The sequence below is a fragment of the Anoplopoma fimbria genome, chromosome 15, assembly GCF_027596085.1.
Source record: "Anoplopoma fimbria isolate UVic2021 breed Golden Eagle Sablefish chromosome 15, Afim_UVic_2022, whole genome shotgun sequence".
Classification (NCBI taxonomy): domain Eukaryota; kingdom Metazoa; phylum Chordata; class Actinopteri; order Perciformes; family Anoplopomatidae; genus Anoplopoma; species Anoplopoma fimbria.
The window spans coordinates 23,955,688-23,977,419 of record NC_072463.1 but is presented as its reverse complement, the minus strand read 5'-3'; the positions used below and the strand labels follow the sequence as shown (position 1 = coordinate 23,977,419).

At 43.4% G+C, this 21,732-nt stretch overlaps 2 protein-coding genes across 8 annotated transcripts in view; both read left to right on the top strand.

The window, feature by feature from the left end:
* The window catches only part of pacrg (PARK2 co-regulated), a 182,650-nt gene extending 176,486 nt beyond the window's left edge, over positions 1 to 6,164 (top strand). Inside the window, exon 5 of one of the 2 annotated variants that reach the window (XM_054614448.1) lies at positions 5,725 to 6,164. In XM_054614448.1, the coding sequence (XP_054470423.1) occupies positions 5,725 to 5,885 (161 nt within the window). In that variant the 3' untranslated portion in view covers positions 5,886 to 6,164. The remainder of the gene's footprint in view (positions 1 to 5,724) is intronic. The other variant, XM_054614449.1, reaches the window with a different exon arrangement.
* Positions 6,165 to 16,875: 10,711 nt separating this feature from the next.
* The window catches only part of qkia (QKI, KH domain containing, RNA binding a), a 72,066-nt gene continuing 67,209 nt past the window's right edge, over positions 16,876 to 21,732 (top strand). For all 6 annotated transcript variants that reach the window (XM_054613310.1, XM_054613307.1, XM_054613309.1 and 3 more), the window contains exon 1: positions 16,876 to 17,121. In XM_054613310.1, the coding sequence (XP_054469285.1) occupies positions 16,977 to 17,121 (145 nt within the window). In that variant the 5' untranslated portion in view covers positions 16,876 to 16,976. The remainder of the gene's footprint in view (positions 17,122 to 21,732) is intronic.

The window sequence follows — 21,732 nt, the reverse complement described above, 5'->3', positions numbered from 1 at the left end:
CTGCATGCATGAACGCGTATTAAAATCCAGACGACAGATGTCTTGACCACAGTAACCACAAATAATTTAAGTCTGTTTCCTTCTGCCATTGTTTTTAACATAGAGCCTAATGTCAGCTATAATAGTTGATATTACCTTATGTTGGCTCTTGTTAAAAGAACAAACAGGTGAACTCATGGAAGACATTAGCGTGTCCTAGCTGTGTGGACAGCTTAATGTCACTGTTCTAGTTCCATAATGCTTTTATAATTCAGAAAATGATATATGTATCACCTTAACTACTACTAACTACAAAACTTTGACAATATTGTTACTATATAGTATATTACTATGTTTGCTTCCACCACTGGTCATCCTAAAGTAAGTCCTCATACATCTCCCCCCGTCTCCCTTGCTCTCTTGCTCTTTCGGTCCTTGTCCCATGTGATTATAGAGGAATACTTATTCTCTTTCTTTGTGTGTGTTAATCTCCACGTGTCTGTGTCTGCATGTGTACAAAAAATACCCACAAGAACATGCACATGCATTTTTCTAGGATATTCTCTTTCACACTGTCTCGCTTCCTTTCCTTTGCAGACACCTGTGGTTAGGCAAACACACACACACACACACACACACACACACACACACACACACACACACACACACACACACACACACACACACACACACACACACACACACACACACAACTGGTGTCTCTCACCTCCCTGCCGGAGTGTGAGTCTCTTTATGAGAGGCCTGCCTGGCGCCCAACTGTGAGGCCCTTTTAATTAGAGCCCTGCTGTTAAGCACAGACCTCCCCTCGTGGTCGCATCCACTCCCCTCCACCTCCTCACACCTACACACCCTCTGCCACACACCCACCACTGTTTATCTCCTCTCCCTGTCTTTATTCTTATGGCCTGGTTCACACATAGCTTCCATATATCTCGATTGTATTTACTATAGATCAACCTAAATATACATTTTTCAAGGACTGCTTGGGATCAGATTTTGCCTCCCAGTTTAAAGAGGATAATGCACACTCAAACATGTTTAAGTCATCTAAGGAGTTTACTAAATAGTATGACTGTAATGTGATGAAACACATCAATGCTTGTATTCATTTTGACATTTGTCACCAAATTTATAAAAAACTGCATTTCATGGGTTGAAAAACGGCTCCTCACATATCTACTGTTTTAAATCAGTCCTAATCTTGCATTGGCTCTGCTGAGATAGAGTCGACCATTTAGGCCTAATCTACGTCATGAAATAGAAGAATGTTAATGCCCTCTAATCAGACCCCCCTCTGTAACCACAGAGTAGCGTAACAATCACAGCACAGCACAAACCTGGTCTCTTCTTTCTGTGGACTTGACATTAAGCCATCAGCGCATTCCAAAAGCTGCTGAATCAGTGTTAACGACTGTTCAGCCGGAGATAGCAATGTGCTTTTCCTACACTGTGACGATAGGATGTAGATGAAGCATTGAGATGCAAAATTGTGCTCATATAGCATCTGTCTAGTTAGCTAGCTAATGTTGGGGTGCTTATTCCACCATGCTTTCTTACTTCACTGGTTGTAGAAAATGAGGAGGGAGGAGAGCAGATGGCCGTTTCACTTTAAGTTTGCTTTCATTCATGAGAAACTTTGTTTACACAATGCACAAACTTCCAGACACTCGAAAGTCAAAATTAGAAAGAAAAAGAAAGTATAACATGACCCTCAATATTTATGTCGGTGTGTCTTCTTGTAGTTTTGGAGTATTATCATTTTCAAGCTTAATATTAAAGAGTATAATCTTCAAATATAGACCTTTCTGAATATTAATATGAATATCAGCTTTATTGATCATGAACATACATACATATATACATGAAATGTCCCTTCTGCATTTAACCCATAAACAAAGACGGTAGTATGAATTAAATCTGCACTTCTATACCCTTAGCTGTCATCAAAAAAAAAGCATCTACCTAGACTTTAATGATTAAGATTAAAAGTAAAAAAAAAAATCAATTTCAATCAAAACAGCAATTTTTAAATGAGACTTTTTTTCATATTTCCCATTAATTACCAAGGAAATAATAAGATGAAAAAAACTGTGTAGGAGGATTGTCAGCGTGCTTGGTATGTGATAACAAAAGAATAACAACTCACAGCACTCACATTACACCCTGAGCTGTGTAAACTCTTCCTGGCACTCGAGCTGTTCCGTCGCACTCGTAACCTTCAGTCCTCCATTTCCTTTTTCAAACAAGGCCAAACCACTTGGTCTCTCACGTTCATTGATTTTTCTCTGCATCTGCCTGCTATGATCAAAGAGCTATTGTGTTGGGGAGCCTCCTCTCTAAGCTGCTTTTCCTAAGGAACTTCCACAAGCAGCGGTAAGTTGATTAGAAACAATGGAAGGTGGGTTGATTTTATATTGAATCAGGGAATTCCGAGCTAAACTTCCCAAAGCTGCGGCAGTGTGTGTGTCACACGGTCCCTGGCACAAGAGGAGATTATAACCATATAACATACACATGATGCACGCTAACCTTGGTCACAAAATCTGAAGGTGGGGGTTGGAGTACAGCTCAAGCTACAGTTCACAACAATACATATCCCCTCTACTCTATATATTTGAAATTAGTTTGGAGGAAATGCTCAAGTGTTGCCTGCATCTGTGACTGCTTGTCTTCAGCTTGACGTGGGAAGACAGGTTGTTTAGGACCGTGGGGAATGAGGGATAGAGAAAGAGCAGGGTGGAGGAGAAGGAGGAGGAGGAGGGAGGCTGCAGCTGTTGTTGTGCTGCGTAGTTTAGTGTTGGTCTGGTGGGGTTCGGCAGAAATCACAGCAGAGCCGGGGAGAGGCAAAGCCCTGTTGTCTTAATGCAAGGACAGACAGACAGACAGACAGACAGACAGACAGACAGACAGACAGACAGACAGACAGACAGACAGACAGACAGACAGACAGACAGACAGACAGACAGACAGACAGACAGACAGACCTCCGTCCTCGTCTTCCTTCAGCCTGGTTGTAGCAAATGTCGTTGCACCGAGAATGCTCCCCCGTCTGCGTCTGTATCGACCCTTCCTCTTCCTCAGAAGAACAGACAGCTAACTCCTGCTATGGCCCCTTTTCCTTCTGTTTGCAGAGCGGGAGTTTTTATTATGATTGTTTTTAAATATATATTTTTTTCTTCTCCCTGTCTGCCCAGGGTTGCAAATATTGCCGTAAGCAGAGGTAAAAAAAATAATACAGGGGAGGGGAGAGATGAAGAAGAAGAAGAGGAAAAGTTTTTTTGTTGAAGGACATTTGCAGAAGCAGCTTTCAACACCCTCACCCCCCCCTTCCTTCCCCTCCATCCCCGCTTAAACACACTTCTCCCTTTTCTCCTCTTTGAATATTGAGAAACGTTGCAAATTCCTCTGGCCTCTTCCCTTTCGATGCTACTGGCCTCCCAACGGCTCAGCATTAGAAATGCACTTGGAAGGGCTGAAACTCTCGGTGTTGCAACAGCAACAATTCCCCCTTCGCAGGACCTCCTTGCTCCCCCCCCTGCAGGCCCCAGTAAATGGGTCTTTGCTGGTTCCCAAGCTGCACCTCTTCTCCGGCTCCCCGTGCTCTCCAGTCAGAAGGCCAAGCTCTCCCTCTGGGCCGGTTTTGGCTGCTCATTTTCACTCTAACAGAGGGTGGCTCTCCACGGGCCTGGCTTTTTAACCTACACCAACATGCACGCACACACACACACACACACACACACACACACACACACACACACACACACACACACACACACACACACACACACACACACACACACACACACACACACACACACACACACAAGCTTCCACCCAAACTACACAAATACCGCAAACTCATTCCCCCCTGATTGCTTTGCCCTTTTTTTCTTTTATTGCTCACATGGCTGCATTTTAGATGCTATTTAAGATTTGGCTAACTAGTAGGGTGCAGACACCTCTGTTGTGGGGAGCTCAAGAATAAAACGCAGCCTGAGTTTAGACACGGAACAAGCTTTTCTTTAAAAGCTGCATTCCTGATCCTTTGCTGTGTTTTTGTTCATGTTTCTCTCAAAGGAAAAAACAGAAAATAGCTGCTGAATAAAGCCAAAGCTGTTAAAGTCGCTCTGCGTCTAGGCTAACGAACGGTCAAAACGCGGCTGGAGAACCTCGCCCCGTTGCCTTCATCTAAAACAGGAGAAAGGATCCCGAGCAGAAAGCGAGTGCAGCAGACTGAGATCATAGACGTGTTACTGCTTAACAGCCCACTTTATGGGATCGGCTCTCTTTGTGTTTTAATGAGGAGGCCATGGATGGGTGGAAAGGACAGGAGACAGAGAAAGAGAGAGAGAGGGAGGAGAGGGGGAAGGTTGAGTCTGATTAGAGATTAGAAAAGACCGAAAAAGAATAAAGGATGGAGTGTTAGGAAGAAGTCAGAGAGAGGTTTCGTGTCGCCTTCTCTCTTCAGGTCTAATTAAGAGTGAAAGAATGGACTGAGGGGTCCTCCTTAAAGTGCTACTGTTCATTTTTCACATCACAGGTACACTTCATGATACACTCTTCTCTTCTCTTCTCTTCTCTTCTCTTCTCTTCTCTTCTCTTCTTCTGCATTCAGTTTCTAACCTCAAGAAATAAATCCACAGAATACAGATTATTTTAGTTGAATAGGACATTTTTTGCAAACACACTTTGTGGTTTGTATTTGTGTGCGCCTCCTCTCTATATTTACCTCCCTCTGAAAAGTGTTTTGAGCCCCCAGTGCTATGCCATGAGATTGGCAGTTTGCTTTGTGCTGATAAAGTCATGAGCCGTGTGTGTGTGTGTGTGTGTGTGTGTGTGTGTGTGTGTGTGTGTGTGTGTGTGTGTGTGTGTGTGTGTGTGTGTGTGTGTGTGTGTGTGTGTGTGTGTGTGTGTTTTTAAGTGTGCCTGCTGTTGAAAGAGAGGAAGAAGGAAGGAGTGAAGGCTGGACACCTCAGGAATGTTTTTTCGATAACAAGTTCCCCCAGCGCTCTAGAGCTCTATAGTACAATTTTGTGTGTTTTACTGCAATGTCTATGCACATGTGTGTTAGTGTGTGTGTGTGTGTGTGTGTGTGTGTGTGTGTGTGTGTGTACGTGTCCTCGGGGAGGGGAGGTTCTGCAGCTTTTCATGCTGTATTGTGATTGGCCACAAGGGTATTACGCTCTCTGACTGTATTTTTCATTTAACACGCATACAAACACCTGAAAACTGAAATGAACAAAATGTCAATTTGTTTTTCCGTTTCAGATTTTGATTCTAAAACAAATCCAAACTTCAGTCACTCAGTCACACACACACATTCCCACTTGTGGAGCGTGACTCCAGGTCACCGCTCGTGCCTCTTGTGCATCAACGCAGCGTTGTGCAACAGCAGAGCCGTCACTAATTCATACATCCTCCACGTTGCGCTCCTATCCGCAGGCGTGCCTCATTAATCTTTCAGCTGAACAGTTAAAAACACTGCTGCCGTTCAGTCCCAACTGACATCGACGTTAAAGGAAATTAACGTCAGTCAGTCTGGTGGATTTGAAGTCAGAGTGAAGGATGGCATTCGCCGACTCTGTCTGCAGCAGAGCATTGCAGCGTGGCCACAGGTGGTGCTTTGTGAGCCTCGACATCAAGTTCACAGTCTGCGATGACCCTGACTGAGCTGAAATATATTTTTCTCATTCTGTCTGTCTGACTCTGTTTCCTCCTCCTCAGTCAACACAGGAGATGGCATCGATTACAGCCAGCAGAAGAGGGAGAACATCGGAGACCTGATCCAGGAGACTCTGGAGATGTTCGAGCGCTACGGAGGAGAGGATTCCTTCATAAACATCAAATACATGGTGCCCACCTACCAGTCCTGCATGATCAGCTGAGGAGGGGGTCGTCCCCCTGACGTTACACAGACTCTTGACTTTATCCTTGTATCAGTCCTTCTGTGTCTGCCCCATACTCTTATCTTTATCCTAGCCCTACCTAATCTAAACGTCACTCTGTTCATTCTCTTTTTGTTTCCAAAATGATCTACAAGACACAGCGCTCCTTCCTCTGATCTGTTCTGCTCCCTGTTTTGCCGAGCTCAAACCCTCCTGCCCCTCTGCCCCATGTGCTTTTTAACATAGCCTTTTAAACCCCTAATAAATTCATCACAATGCATACTTTGGATCTGTGTGTTTATCACTATCACTTATTAAAACAAATGCAACCTTGCCAGACCAAAATTTGCCTCATAGAAAAACAGGGATTGTTCTTTTTTTATTTCTTTAGTGATTTACTTAGAAAGCTGATGAGGAATCCTTGATGCACGGTGACTTTTATTTTAAACAGCTAAATGCTTCAGATAAAAAACACTTTCACAACGTATGAAAATTCCGTAGATTTAAAAATGTACTTAAAAGTCCTCTCAAATCAAATGCTCATTCCTGCGTGCTGCTTAAATGTTGACTGGAGAAAGTTGCTTCTTTTTGCTCCTTCTCCGAGAACAGCAGCTGTTGCCAGCTTACATTTATGTCAGCTACAGTAGACTCCACTGAATGGTGACACGATTTCAAGGCGGAAAAAGTGTCAGGTCCACAGAAACCCCTCAAACTGCTCCTGCAACATTTTTAGCATTTTACAGCCACCTTCCGAGCCCACAGGGTGTAAGCGCAAATCAAAAGACACATTAGTTTCACTTAATATGTGATATTTTACAATATTAAGTCCTTTTTACTGTGCTGAAACAGTGAGCATCTGAAAGCTGTTATCTCTACAATATGCAGCTTTTAAATGAAAAGGTGCTCATGCTGCTTGGGAGGTACAATCCCCCAGATTCCAGTGATGCAGGCCTGTCTTTTCTGTCTCAGTCCATACAGCCCTGTTGTATATCTGCACCGTCTTTTGTCCTGCTCTACAACTGCTTCTATTGTGTTGTACAACTGTACCCATTCTGTCACAAACCTAGCTGGAGACAGAGCATGTCTAAACATGCAGGGAAAGACGCACAGGAATGACGACTGACAGCATTCCTCCAGATAACACACACTTCCACACACATACACTCGTTTGGTAACCATCCTTTAAGCTCAAACACCCCCCCAGCGATTCTTAGTGCTAACTCTTTGTGTGCACAAGGCTTTTTTATGTGTATTTTGTACACAACACGTGTGTTTTTGTATTGTTTATCCCAACCAGCCAGCCCCTCAGTAGGCATCTTTAACCAACTTTGTGTTTCCTCACCGTGCAGATGAAGGCGCTCTCCCTTACTATCGACTCTACTGCATTAAAGTCACAGTGGAAACTTTCTTCCTTGACACAATGGAAGCTTTGGCAACCATATTACTATCATTCACACACACACACACACACACACACACACACACACAAGGACACACACACGTGCGCATATGCATATACAGCCCTGCGACCCGGCGGGGGGAACATAGCGTAATTGATTTCTGACTCAAGGACACTTGCACCGTCTCTTATTATAAGTCATGTCTCCAGCAAAAGCAACTTTACAGGCATGCGGAGGAATCTATTCTCAACCAGAAGACAGGTTCATAATGCTCATATTTCAACCTCAGCACATCTTGAAAAGAATGTTACTGAATAGCTGTTCCACGCTGCTGAACTCAGCCGTGCTGCTCTCTGCCTGCTGCCGGATCGGTGCAGTGAAAGACGAAAAGCCATGCAGCGCGTTCCCCTTTCTACACAAAGACCCATAATTCACCTTAATAACTGCGCCTGAATAATAAAACAAATATAGCTACATTGCAGGCGCATTAACTACTCTGAAAGGGAGCTACGATTTCACCTCTGTTCTCGCTCGACAAGCTGATCGAACTCTGAATAGCCTGCGGTTCTGTCGAACTGTATCAGTGACGCCCCGCTGTCCCGCTTCACCTGTCCAATTTTACTGAGCCACAGGCCAGCAGCTGGCCGGCAAAGGAGGGGGAGTCTAGAGATAGAGAGGACAACTGGAAAAAAAAAAAAGAAGGGGGACAGGGTGCAACATGGTGAACATTTTATGTTAAGCTCTTTTGTGAGTGCTTAAAATATTGTTTCTCAGAACTCGTCAGGAATTGTACTCACAGCTCTCCATCTGTTCATCGTGGTCTTTTTGCTTCAAGCCAATGTCATACAAGCCATAATATACAGAAATTGCCCGGAATTCACTTCACTTCTTCGCACTTAAAGGGCCAGGCAGTCTGATTGCTTTGGCTCAATTAGGTCACATCACAGGCGCTAATGGGCATTAAATGCTAAATGGTGTCCGTTTCGACCTCCTCTGAAACCCACTGAAGCTCATTAAGAAAGGTGACAGTCTGGAAAGGAACATCGGAAGAATATGGTCTCCAATCAAGAGCTGCACACACACACACATGCACATGGCCTAAGCGCAGAGACACACACACACACACACACACAATAACGGCAAACAATACCAAACAACAACTCCACGCTGTAATTACTCATGCAAGTAATAGAGTGAACTGTGACATGAACAGGAATGGAGGCAGCCAATGAGGTTATTTGGCCAATCAGAGGCATCAACGCATGACTAGTCCAGACGTACAGGCGGGAAAGACCAAGCATGACATTGCTTCAATATCTCCCTTATCTAGCTCTGTCCTCCGACAAGAAAAAAAGACCTCAAAAACAAATGTAGCATAGAGCAGAAATTGTCCTGATCATCATATTCTCACCCTTTCCCCTTAGTCATAATGAGCAATTGATCATTTTGTGACTGCGGGTGCCTCAACATGCACAAGGAAATAAATTGCTTCCCATTCAGTAGTATTTCCTCCAGCCATAGAGCACAGGTTATAACATCATGCTCTACTTCCCAACGGCAGATAGTATCTGTCACAGATAAAGCCACATTATTATTTTCAGTTGAGAGGATTTCCAAATTGTTGTTTTGTTTTTTTATTCCTTGTCTATTGTGAAAGATCTGCCTGATGGGATGAGCAGATGCTGGTATTGATCTATAATGTTAATCAGCCATTTTACAACATATTTTTTCATTTGCCTTTTGTTCATTTCTCCTCAGCCCAGATAAGTGCTGACAAGACCAAAGGTCCCATATTGTAGAAAAGTGTGATTTCATGTGTTTGTGTTATTATAAAGCAAGTCTAAATGCTACATATATTAACTCTGAATGTATTGAAATGCTCAATCACAGGAATAATACATACAGCGTGTATTCAGAACTCTTGCCTTTACCTAGCTGTCAGGATCTCCTAAGGGTTGTAATGTCACAACTATAAAATATATAAACCAATTCACACTTTTAAATGTGAACATTCTTAAAGTTACATGGTATGTGAATGACATCAGCTAATAGGAAGTAAACACGGACCAAAGCTGTTGCCTATCAATGCAACTTTTGTTACCGATTAGTGAAACAAGCGAAAAAGCAGCGATTCAGACATAGGTTAAATACATGGAGATTAAGACAGACAGTATGAGAAAAAAAGCTTGAAGCAATATAAACCTGTAAATGAACATAATATGTCTCCTTTGAATAAATCCCGGCTTTGCTAAACATGCCTCAGGTCAGTTTTCAAAGTAAAGAACTGGTTGATCGTCTTTCCTATGTGTTATGCTATTCCAATTTGTTTGTAAAACCACACTCACTGCTAACTGGATTTGGGAAAAACACATCATGTACCACAAGGTCAATGTGCTTCCAAAGTTGTTCACTCCGGGTCTTACGACCCCGACAGCAACCACTGAGGTTATAGCGTTCCTGCACACCTGCCCTCGTCCTTACAAGGATGAAATAGCGTCCTCTAATCCTCAACCTGGCCTAATCCTCACTCTCCACTGCAACTGGACTCCGAGGGTCGACCCTAGACGACGTGGGGCCCGGGGGCACTCACTCAGCTCCGGGGTTATTATTAGCCTAGCTAGCTCAGCCCCTCACAACAGCTGCCACTGCCCCGCAGCCAGCAATAACTCCCACTGAGGAACACATGCGAGCCATTTCACTGATGGAAACACGCATTGCACAGACACAGGGACGATTTATGCACCATTCATACGGCGTCACAGATCAACGCAGTCGACTACGCAGACAAGTGTTTACACGTGTGTCTGGCTCGCGTCCCACCAGCTACTCCAGCCATCAGGTTGAGCCGCTATCTGCGAATGAACAGTGACTTTCTGAAAGCTGGCACCACGGAGTTTGTCCTTGTGCATCTCCGTCTCACCACATCACAGTGGTGGCAGGCCAACAAAGGCTTTTGTATTGCAGTGAGCTGCCTGCACAACAAAAGCTACCCAAACACGCCGATAGCGTTCTGTTGACGGAGGGGGAAAAAGAGATTGAGGAAAGTACAGAAAAAGGCTAAGACAGAGGCAAGAAGTAAAAGACAATTATGGAAGAGGAAAGGCAGCGTGAAAATGTTTGCAGTGTGAGAGTGCGTGTGTTCGAGAGAGTAAACATGTTGAATAAAGAGGAAGTCAGGGAGATACGTTTCGGCCTGAGACAGACCGGCAAATCCAAGATGAATCCAGTGCAGAAAGAAATGAAGGGAAGGAGAGACCGCGTGGAGATGGATGGATGGAGGGAAGCGGGATGTTGTGTCACCTGGTAGAGAGAGCTGTCTAGCTCTGGACAGACCTGAGATTTAGGAGCAGTCAGCTGCAGAGAGAGGAATAAGAGACCAAAAGAAGAGGTGGTGGTAATCTGTTTTTCTCTCACAAGTGACAACTGGCACCTAACGATATCATCACGCTCCCTTATCTGAACAAACAAGCTGATTGTACGACGTATCCCCCGTGTCGAAAATCAAATAATTCATCCATGTGGGTCACACTTAATGTGATCAAAGTTGGACTGCGTGTTGCATGTTGTAATGTAACCCGCATACAGGGGAGGATTTATTAAGCATTCAGAAAGTCTTCATCCGTCTTCCCCTTTATCACTTCCTTCCCTGTTTTTTCTCCTGTCCCAGCTTCTGCTGAGCTGTCTCTCTTATTCCAGTGTTATAGCCTCAAAAGGCAGATTGTTAGGACCGGCAATGAGAGGGATTGTGCTGCGGTAAAGGGAAATAAATGCCCCCCTGGGAATGATTTGTCTTTTCTAGTCTGTCAGGCGGAGTCCACGCTTGTCCAGGGAGCTACTGAGCATGTGCTAGAAAGGACAGCACAATGGAGATTTATCTATTTGCCTCTCCATATGCCAGGTGTCTGATTTGCAGGCTTAATTCAAGAGCGGAGGAATAATGTAAACCTTTGAAAAGAAGAGCTCATATTCTTTTTTTTTCACTTGTGAAGTCCTCTTTAAAGTCCCTCTTAAGTGTTATTATAGTCTGCTAAAATCTCAAAGCCCTATTTCCTGTAAAGGTTTCTGAGCATTTCTCTTATCTGTGCTTGTGTGTGCGTTTGTGTGTGTTTTGTATGTTTAGATCCCAGAGTAGACCACACCACAGGATCAATCCTTCTCTGAACGGATGTGATCAATGAGGATTCTCCCCCTCTCTCCGTCACTCTCCTTCCTCTTCCTCTTCTTCCTCTCTTACAGGTCTTATCGCTCAAAAACACTCATTTATTTCCCCGCTACCGGCTGGCAGGCGAACACAAACAGGCGGACGAGCAGGTAAACAAACGCAGGCGTCTCCAGTAGAGGCGGCAATGGATGTGCACCGTTAACAATTGGCGGGGACAGATGTAGCATCGGCTGGACTTCTTTAAGCTGTATTGACACCCGTGTGTTCCCCACGAGCGACGGAATAAAGAGGGAGGAGCGGGAGAACCTTGTTTGCCCTCAGCTCCGTTTAAGTGCCCCTTAATGTAAAATGCTAAAGTGTGATTTGTGTGTCATTTCCGCCTGTTGATTGATGATTAGCAGCTTCGGAGGAGGGACTTTGGAGGTGATGTTTTCCCACCAGAGCCTTCCACCGCAAGTGGCTCCAGCTGTCACCCCCCGTCCCCCATCCCTCTCCCTCCCCACACCTGTCTGGGCACCAACAGGCAGGCCAACAGGCATTTCCATCACCAGATTGCCAAACCACTGGAGCATCTAGACCACAACACCCAAGGTGACCTTTAACAGAATAGAGAACGGTGAATAGCTGTGGCAGTGAGAGCAGAATGGGTTATGGGAAACACAGAAACATTGCAGCTTCAGATTGAATTGTGATGGATTTTTCCTCTTGCCGCTCAAGAATGTAGCACTCCTTCAGGTGACACTTCTACCTGTAGTATGTGAGTAGTGTACACTCCTCATGTGTGGTGTTATTTGTGAGGGAAAGAAAAAAACAAGCCTGTCTTCTCACTTTTACTTCTCACGTACTGCCTGTGTGACGAGCACACATCTTTCCCAGTCAACTAAATAACCCCTTCCCATCTCCAAATAATTCTACAACCACATATTTAAAATAACAATGTGGGAAAATACTGACATAGCTCAGGTTATATCTTTAACCCTGTAAGCCAATCGGGAGGTCGGTGTGATGATGGATAGCGGCCTGCCTAACCCCCACACCGGCCCCTCACTCACAGCTGTAATGTGGGAGTTTTGGATCCTGTAGAACCAGTTCTACCAACAACAAGACTTCAAGACGTACATACATCCACACAATGCAAACTAAGTTGATTCATTTTCAGGTAGTTACAATAGGAAAACGACTAGATTTCTTCTTATTTTGTTCTTTCCATCACTTCCTGCTCTCCCTGATCACTGATGTGTTTAATCAGAACCAGTCACCATAAAGTTCTTGTTTTCATATTTTTCTGTTTTGTGTTGTCAGACAACTGAATGATCTCATACATGATACCTGTTTCCTGAGCTGCTGCACTGGGAACTTTGATTGATTGTTGAATTGTATCATCCCATAGTTGTCACATTAAACATAGATACAGTTCAATTGCCACAACTCTAATGTGTGATCATTATATTGACATACTGTAGAATGAGTTCTCGCAAAGAGGTACAGAGGCCTTAAAATGTACTGATTTTTTCCAGATGAGATCTACCTCTGAGGGGAAAGTGGTTGATTTCACGTCATCCCAGCGTGTCCCACCATCGCTTTCACACAACACATCCTTACTCTTCATCCTTCATTTTATACAATTCTTGCTTCGGGGGAATTTCAAGACAAATAAATAATGTTCAGTCACTGACAATAATAAATGCACACAAATAAGTATGAGTGCACCAGCGCATGAACACAAGCACGACGGGGGCATTTGTCACGTCATGCTTATGATACGACTTAAAATGAATTATAGGTACATTATGTATTTCTCCGTATATGCTCTGTATATGCTGTGGTTGCTAGAAGGACATTTATTTCTGTTGCGCTGTGCTCACACCTTCCTCAAAATGTAAATGACCCAGATTCTGCCAGCGTCTCCCCCCCCCACAGTCCCCAAACTAGTAAGCCAAAAAGAAAAAGGGAAAGATGTTGTTCTTGTTTGTATGTATGCGTGTTATCAGAGCCTGTGGGCCTCTGTTCGCCTCCTCCAGAGCTACAACCGTTATCGCAGGCAGCCTTGCCTCGACAGTCACCGGCTCCCACTCGCTTTCCTGCGGCGCTGTGGCCCTCGAGGCAGGTTGCAACCGGCTACAAGGGCCCCTACCGAGGGCCCCATTGTCTCCATCAGCGTACTTTCAGTAGAAAACCCAGGGCGCTCTCTGAGCTCATTGTGAGTGAGCTAACAGCCTCTCTTCAAAAGGGGCTAAACGCATGTTCATTAATTATCTGGATCCTCGTTAATTGGATTAATTGTTGAATAGAAACCGTGTTATTAAAAATGACGAAAACACAAGGGCAGGGGAGCAAAAGGGGGGGGGGATTAATATCGCTACTGTTTACTCTCGGGCTGTCAGAAGACACAAGCATGCACAGGCGCACACACACACACACACACACACATTTAAGTATGCTCGTCCTGTCTAACGACCGCATCTCTCTCTCTCTCTCTCTCTCTCTCTCTCTCTCTCTCTCTCTATCTCTGCATTTCTATTTTACACACACATCAACACACACAGAAGCCGCATGTGACCCAACTCAGAAGAATGAACGCCAGGCAAGGTGCAAATTATCGTTCACACCGTTGAGATAAGAACTAAACCCATTTTCAAAGCACAGAGTAAATGCCAGATTCTTTTTGATGCATGAATGCTGTGACTTTTTCCAGCGCTCATATTCAAAGAATAACGGAGGGGAGAAAAAAAAGATTTAGAAACATAAAGTCAACAGCATGAACAATTTAGACTCTCCAAGTCACATGAAAAATGGGGTTTCTCATTCCCTCTGCCTATCTACACACTCTTATCCACCAAGATTACTGATCAGTGTTTCACTTCAAGGGATGTGTTATCATTCTTGCTTTAAGATGGCACGCTGATATTGCAGACCAATTGGATAACGGGACTTATATTATATGTCCTGTTTAATTGGTGAAGGTGCAACTGACGAGCTATTTTGCAAAAACCTCTGTTTTCCCGTGGTCACTGGTTGAAATTGTGATCAATCATAAATACCAGACGCCCCAGAAGCCAATGGATATGGTAGTGGTGCACTTCATGTGTTAAATCCAATCAAATGACATCATTTTCATGTTGATGTAAAGTGGGCAGATACAGACAAAAGTCCTGAGGTGATTGTCTGCGACGCAACTGAACACAATAATCGACAATAATTATAGCAATGACACAGTGTAGTTATACATACACTCTGGCTGGAGGGCAAAGAGGCCGGATCCAGGTTGTTAAGGCAACTATATCTGTCTTCCTGCTTTGATGTGGAGGCTCCTGTCACCTGCTGCACTGCCAAATGTTATTATCTAGGACCAGAAGACTGATTGGAAATATTTTTCCCGCATATGTTTTTTTTTGTGTAAGCAAGGTTACAATCTGTATATTAGTTGTAAGTGGGTGGCGTGGGTCATTTACGTTAATGATGCAGAGGTATAATTTTGGTCTTATTAAACTTTTCCCAAGGCATCACTAGTTTTAGGGTTCTTTGATCACTGTATTACACGTACAGCACTAATACTAAGAGCTTATTATTCTCTATACCAACACAGTGGCGACAAACTGCAGCCAGAAGGTCACAGTGCAGCTGTTTGAGCATTAATGCACCCAGCGTGGGGACTGCTTTTACAAAGACACGAGTGGGTGAGCAGTAAGTGGACAAATTGAATGGTGGCCGAGGTCAGGGCTCAGATTTAGCCGGGGCCCCTCCTCAGCCAACAGCTGTTAAAATCAAAACGGACCAGTTGTGGTTTATTTTCACACTAAGCAGGACATGAGAGAGCGGAGGGTAGATTGGTTAGTGTGTGTGTGTACCATTGATCAGGGATGTTAATCTTCGGGGGATATGTAGAGAGGTCCTCCCAAGGACAGGACAATGAAAAAGGCCCTATTGATTACTGGAACGTTGATCAATCGGTCCCAAGACAGATAACAAGATTTACAGGTCTTGCGTAACATGAGGTATCTTGTAAAATATGGATTGCATAGGTTTTTTTTGGGTTGTTTTCATTTTTCGGCACCCAAATGTGAAGCCTACACACGAAATCCAAAGTCTGATTTTGGTTGGTCTTGGCAAATATACCTCTGTCACACACACACACACACACACACACACATTATGTGAAGTGGGGGATTGAACACACATTCAACCCACGTGTGACTATTCAAACCAGATCACTAGTCCATACCAGATTAGTGGACCCATACACGTCATTGCTAAACCATAGAATTACACTAGACCTTGTAAAATCAATGTGACAAATTGGGCCTTCCAGTAGTCACTCACTGGAATGTTGTTTTTACACTGAATGTGCAGCACGAAGGACTGTGCTAAAGATTTTATGTAACATACTGGAGGGCAAAAGGGAAGCAAAATACAAGCAGTTGGAACTGGCATAAAAAAGTAATTTTTTGGAGCAGATACAATTATTCCAAATAAATAAATATAAGAAAAAGAGGAGTCCTAACTCTTTTCATGGGCACTGCCTTTGTTGTTTAAGTTATGAGACCACTGCAGACAGTGCTGTACTATTAATAAATAAAACATTATTATTGAAGACATTTTAAAATCATATAATGTTGCTGCTGCTTCACCCCCGGTGTGTTCCTTCCTGCTGCTGCCAGGCTGCACAACCAGCTCTGCTCCCAGCAGACCACATGACACATGACAATAATAACATGACAATAAAAACCTGTGCAATACATTACACATTACACTGTGCAATAATAGTTAAAAAAGTTAAAAATAGTTGTTTTTTTCTCTGTCTGTAAATATAATATTTCAGTTATTGTTGTTTTTTCTACTGTTTTTTTTTTATTGCTTATTTATAATACTTGTTTTATTTTATTTTTCATTTTTCATTTTTATTTTTAGCTTGTCTTCTTCTACTAAGTCTCTTGTGTGCACTTTACTCTCTGCTGCGGGACTAATAAAGGATTATCTTATCTTATCTTATTAGTGTGTAAAAGGAAAAAGAAAGGAATATGTGCTGCTCTGTGTTGACAACACTTCAGGGGCATTCATATGCATTCCTGCGCACTGCTCTCCATTGGCCCGAACACCTGCTCGTCATTCCACCAGACACCAAGCCCCGCCCCCTCCGGCTCCGATCTGAACGCTCATTGGTTCTCCCATTAGCCCTCTGAAAGCCACTCGACCAATAGCCGTGGAGGAGGATGGAGCCTTTCCGGTGGATCGGTGTGTCGCGTCCACAGTGGCGGAATCGAACATCTGAGCGCACACGGACAGCGGAGAGTACGGCGAGAGTCTCTGGAAGGAACATAACGGTTTCCCAAACAACAAGAACAAACCAAACATTGTTTTTTTTAGGGGGGGGTTCTTGACGGATTTGAACCGCAAAGTTTTTTAATTTTTTTCCATTTTTTTTTTTTTTTTTTTTTTTTTTTGGGTTTTCTTCCCATTTTTTTTTCGCCCAAAAAACCAGGATTCTGTGTTTTTTTTGTTCTCCTGCTCTCTCTCAACCCCCCTGCAAACATGATGGTCGGAGAGGTCGAAGTGAAGGAGCGACCGAGGCCGAGTCCCGACTATCTGATGCAGCTCCTCAACGAGAAGAAGCTCATGACCAGTCTGCCAAATCTCTGCGGCATCTTCACGCACCTGGAGCGGCTCCTGGACGAAGGTGAGCGTTGGTTTGTGTGTGACAGAGGTGTATATACATCAGGTAAACCAGACTGCACATTTGGGTGCAGAAAAATGGAAAAACAACCCCAAAAAAACACCTTTTTAATGCATATTTTACAACATACCTCATGTTACACAACACCTGTACATCTTATATCTCGATTAATAAACTGAGACCCTGGTACCCACATTACACAATACTACTTAAGAATTCATATTAGTTTACTGCACTTATTGCATTCATATTAGTTTGTAGCACTTATTATATTCATATTAGTCTGTTGCAATTATTGCATTCATATTAATTTGCCTCTGCACTATACTTTTGCTCTGGTTTCTGCTTTAAGATGCTTGTTTAAGAAAGTAGTTCTCTATGTTGAACACACTTCCTGTAAGTGGATAAAAGCATCTGCTAAATGCCTATAATGTAATATAATATAATATAATGTCAAAAACTTCTACAAGAGAAAACCAAACATGCAGTAGTTTCCTGAGTCGTTGATTCTGGATTTCCACACTTTTCTCTCCACTTTTAATTCTTAAACTTTCTCTCTGGAGCTCCCCCCCCACACACGTGTTTCCTCCCCGGTCTCCACGCTTCCCTCGACGGCCCCGGCTCCTCCACATGTCCCCCCTAAAACCAGCCTAGCTCCCCTTTAGCCACATCTCAGGCTAACAAGAGCCCGGATGTCTGCATTCCTCTGAACTCCCAAATAATAAAAAAAAGGAACTTATGATGTTTAAAACAGACTAATGTCGACTTCTTTGTGTGCGGAGGAATGTGTGTGTGTTGCCCAAACAATGGCCAGTGAGGAAGAGGAGGAGCATCAACCCTTCTCTAACTTTTCTTTGAATAAACACCCTTTTCTGTGCTTTATTTGGTGTATTTACACCTCCTCCCTGCAGCAGTCGTCGTGTTTTTTGCTATTACCTCCCCAAAAAACACTGCGTCGCCTTTTTGTCTGCTGGTCCAGACACTGGCTGTGTGTCGACGTGTGTTTCCTCTCTGATTGGTTTTCCTCTCTTGCTTTATTCCCCTTTATGTTGTCTGTATCAGTAACATAAGCTGGGCTAAAGAGGAGGTTGGACCTGTGCTTTATGTAACAGAGCTGGGGGACACTAGAGAGCGCCACAGCCCCCCTAGTGCTGGACATTACATTACATTAATAATAATAATTAAGCCTTTATTAGTCCCACAATGGGGAAATTATTTCTCTGCATTTAACCCATCCCGGAGGAGCAGTGGGCTGCAACTTGGGGTTAGGTGTCTTGCTCAAGGACAGAGGGGTTTTGAACCACCGACCTTGTGGTTACGGGACAAGCGCTCTACCTCATGTGCCACAGCCGCCCCATTACATTGTCTTAGAGAAATTAGGGAATTTGGAGATTCTTACCTTTCGGTATTAGAAGGCACTTTGTGATTTTATGTGTTGGTAACTAATACTTTACTGTGAGCAACTGCATTACATATTAGCGACATCTGGGAGAGACTTTCAGCAGAGAGAGTTAAATGCACTGAGACGTACATAGACATTTACATTACATTACATTACATTACAGTCATTTAGCAGACGCTTTTCTCCAAAGCGACTTACAGTCAGTAGTATGTTACATATCATTCACCCATTCACACACTGATGACAGGCTACCATCAAGGTGCCACCATCAGACTCTAACTAACATTCATCATCCAGTCCACACCGATGGCAAGCCTTCAGGAGCAACTTGGGGTTAAGTGTCTTGCCCAAGGACACATCGACTGCTGAAGCCGGGTATCGAACCACCGACCTTCTGATTGGAGATCAGATGGGACGGCTGTGGCGTAACCGGCTTGAGCAAGACACCTAACCCCAAGTTGCTCCCCGGGCGCTTCATTGCAGCCCACTGCTCCTCCGGGATGGTTAAATGCAGAGAAATAATTTCCCCATTGTGGGACTAATAAAGGCTTAATTATTATTATTATTATTATTATTATTATTATTATTATTGCTATTGCTGTGAGACAGAAGACACGCAGAGCAAACTTCACTGGGTGGACCGGTAGTGTCTTCATGGGCATGATGGGACGTATAGAGCGGGTGCATACGCCAGTTTCGGTTGCATGCCTGGGTGAGCAGGCTCCGTGGTATTCAAGTTGTCAAACCGGTTTGTTAAAAGATTTTTCTTGCTTCCTTGTTGGGTGATAAACGTAAAGACTATATCCTCACTATTTCACTACAACGGCAGTGCAAACATACATGTTGAAACACTATATAAAATACCCCTACTCAAATGGAGTTTAGACTTAAGTGTTAATGCTCTGCAGCAGATAGAGTCCCACTAATCTACCTAAAGAATGCCACTGAATGAGTGATTAAAGAGATAATACAGTTCTTTTCATCTCGGAAAAAATGTCACTCCAGTTTCAGGCTGAGACCTGCAGGCAAGCACTTAAACAATAAATAACTCCATGTTTTGACAAATGCAACGTACAATTCCTGGGGTGTGATGATAACATTTTCCACACATCTTTGCAACCAGATTTAGTCATAAATAGTACCACATTTGATAAGTCCGCAAATCCTTTTTAAAGCCTTACAAAAGAGGAATAATTACTTCTTTTTTTTTCAATTCTAAAAGAGTCAATTGCTTTATTGGACTCAAGTGGGAATGGTGGGTGTGTTGGAATGTTTCATAGGGGAGAGTCAGGAAGCACACTTGTTTTCCTTTTCATTCCTGATCCCCTTTGGCGTTTCCCAGCCCCCATAGTCAAAGACCCTAAAAATCTCAACAGTTAAGAGAAGCCGCTGTGTGAGTTAAAAGCAAGAAAACATATTTTCTTTTCCTGTGTGGTCAGCAGTGAAAAAAATAAATGTATAGTACTTTTATTGGCTTTTATATTTATAAAGAAGGAGCAGACCATTTCTAACACAACTGAGTTATTTTGTACCGCTTTTGCGTTTTGTCTTTGTTACCTGCTCAGAAAAAACACTAAATCTGGGCGCTAACGTCGGACCATTTTAGACTGTTCATACTGCTGTAGTCCTACTAATTCTGACCAGTGGGTATTTACAGTTACAGATTTATTATTTGCCTAATTTGCAAAAAATAATTTAAAGGCAAATGGGCTGATGTCGGAAATGAAATGGTGGAACTGATTCGCTTTTTAAAAAGAAAAACTTTTTTAAACTTATGTGATTTCTTGCTCCATATGATGTTGTAACTCTAAAGAAACTGGTTTGTTAGGGGTTTAGAAATCAATCTGTAATGCTGGACTTGCCTCTGCAACACTCAAAAGAATCCTGACCGGGACACTCACAGTTTCCCGAGCTCCAGTCTCACTCCTCTAAAAGTCTGAAGTTTACAAGCGTTTCCACAGCACCAGCCCAAACTTTATCCCGTCGCCAAAAATTGCGTGTGTGATGAAAGTAACCCCGGTGCAGATGGGGCCCGTCTGACTGGTTCCCGTTAGGGGGGGTTTGGTTTGGATTACCCTTTGAACAGAGCTGAAACTCTGATTTTGCCGGCCTTCTCCCACTCCCTGTGCCGGACCAAAAACCAAAAAGACAAACCAGTCTGAGCGATCTTTATTGCTCTAAAATAACAGAAGAAAACCGTAAAGTGTGCTCAAACTAATATCCCTTCCCCCTGGTCTCGTGCTTTTAGTAGTCGTGTGTGTGTTATTTTTAGTGTGCTGTGCTATGTGGCCTGTGCTAACAGATTGCTGCAATTCATGGAAAAGTTATTTTTTATTTTATTTGTAGTAGTTTGGGGTTGATATTTGTGTGATAAACATTTTTATGATGATCGGTGAATCATGTTATGTGATTGTAGTCTTTTAGCAGGAAAGATAAACATCACTCTGCAAATTCCAGTCAGACAGGATCGACTCCAGAAGGGAATCTTTAACTTGTGGTTGTGTGTTGTGAAGAACCTTTGATCTGAAAAGTTTTTTGTGTGTGTGTGTGTGTGTGTGTGTGTGTGTGTGTGTGTGTGTGTGTGTGTGTGTGTGTGTGTGTGTGTGTGTGTGTGTGTGTGTGTGTGTGTGTGTGTGTGTGTGTGTGTGTGTGTGTGTGTGTGTGTGTGTGTGTGTGTGTGTGCGCAGTTTTCTCAGTGTGTTACAAAATAAATCTCAGTCAGATCTGTCTCATTCAGAGTGGGTTTCATTTCAAGGCGACAAGAACAGAGCAGATGCAACATGAAAAGCTATTTATTCACAGTCAGAGGGAGAAACCGGTCCATGTAGCGCTATCAGAAACTGAGCAGAAAGTCCAAAGGAAAAACAGTTAAGGCCCGTCCTAACCTGTCGAAAAGGTCTCCCATTGGGACGAAAAATTGTATGTTGTTGTTAAAATTACAAGGGCCGCGCTTCTTTCCTGAGTAAGTACCGTTTCATAGGCTTAAATGTGATTGAACATCTTAAACGCCCTCCTTTTGTCAGACATCGGTGTCCTAACGACAGCAAAAAAAAATCTAGCTAAGCCTCAGACTCTTTACCAAATTGTCCGTCTCTCAAGAGTATACCCTTTGGACAGCTGCACGTCTCCCTCGCCCAACCCTCGTTTTGTGCGTGTCTACACAGCTGTTTCCACGGCGGAAGAAAGCTGACACCACCCTTGTGTGTGACGAC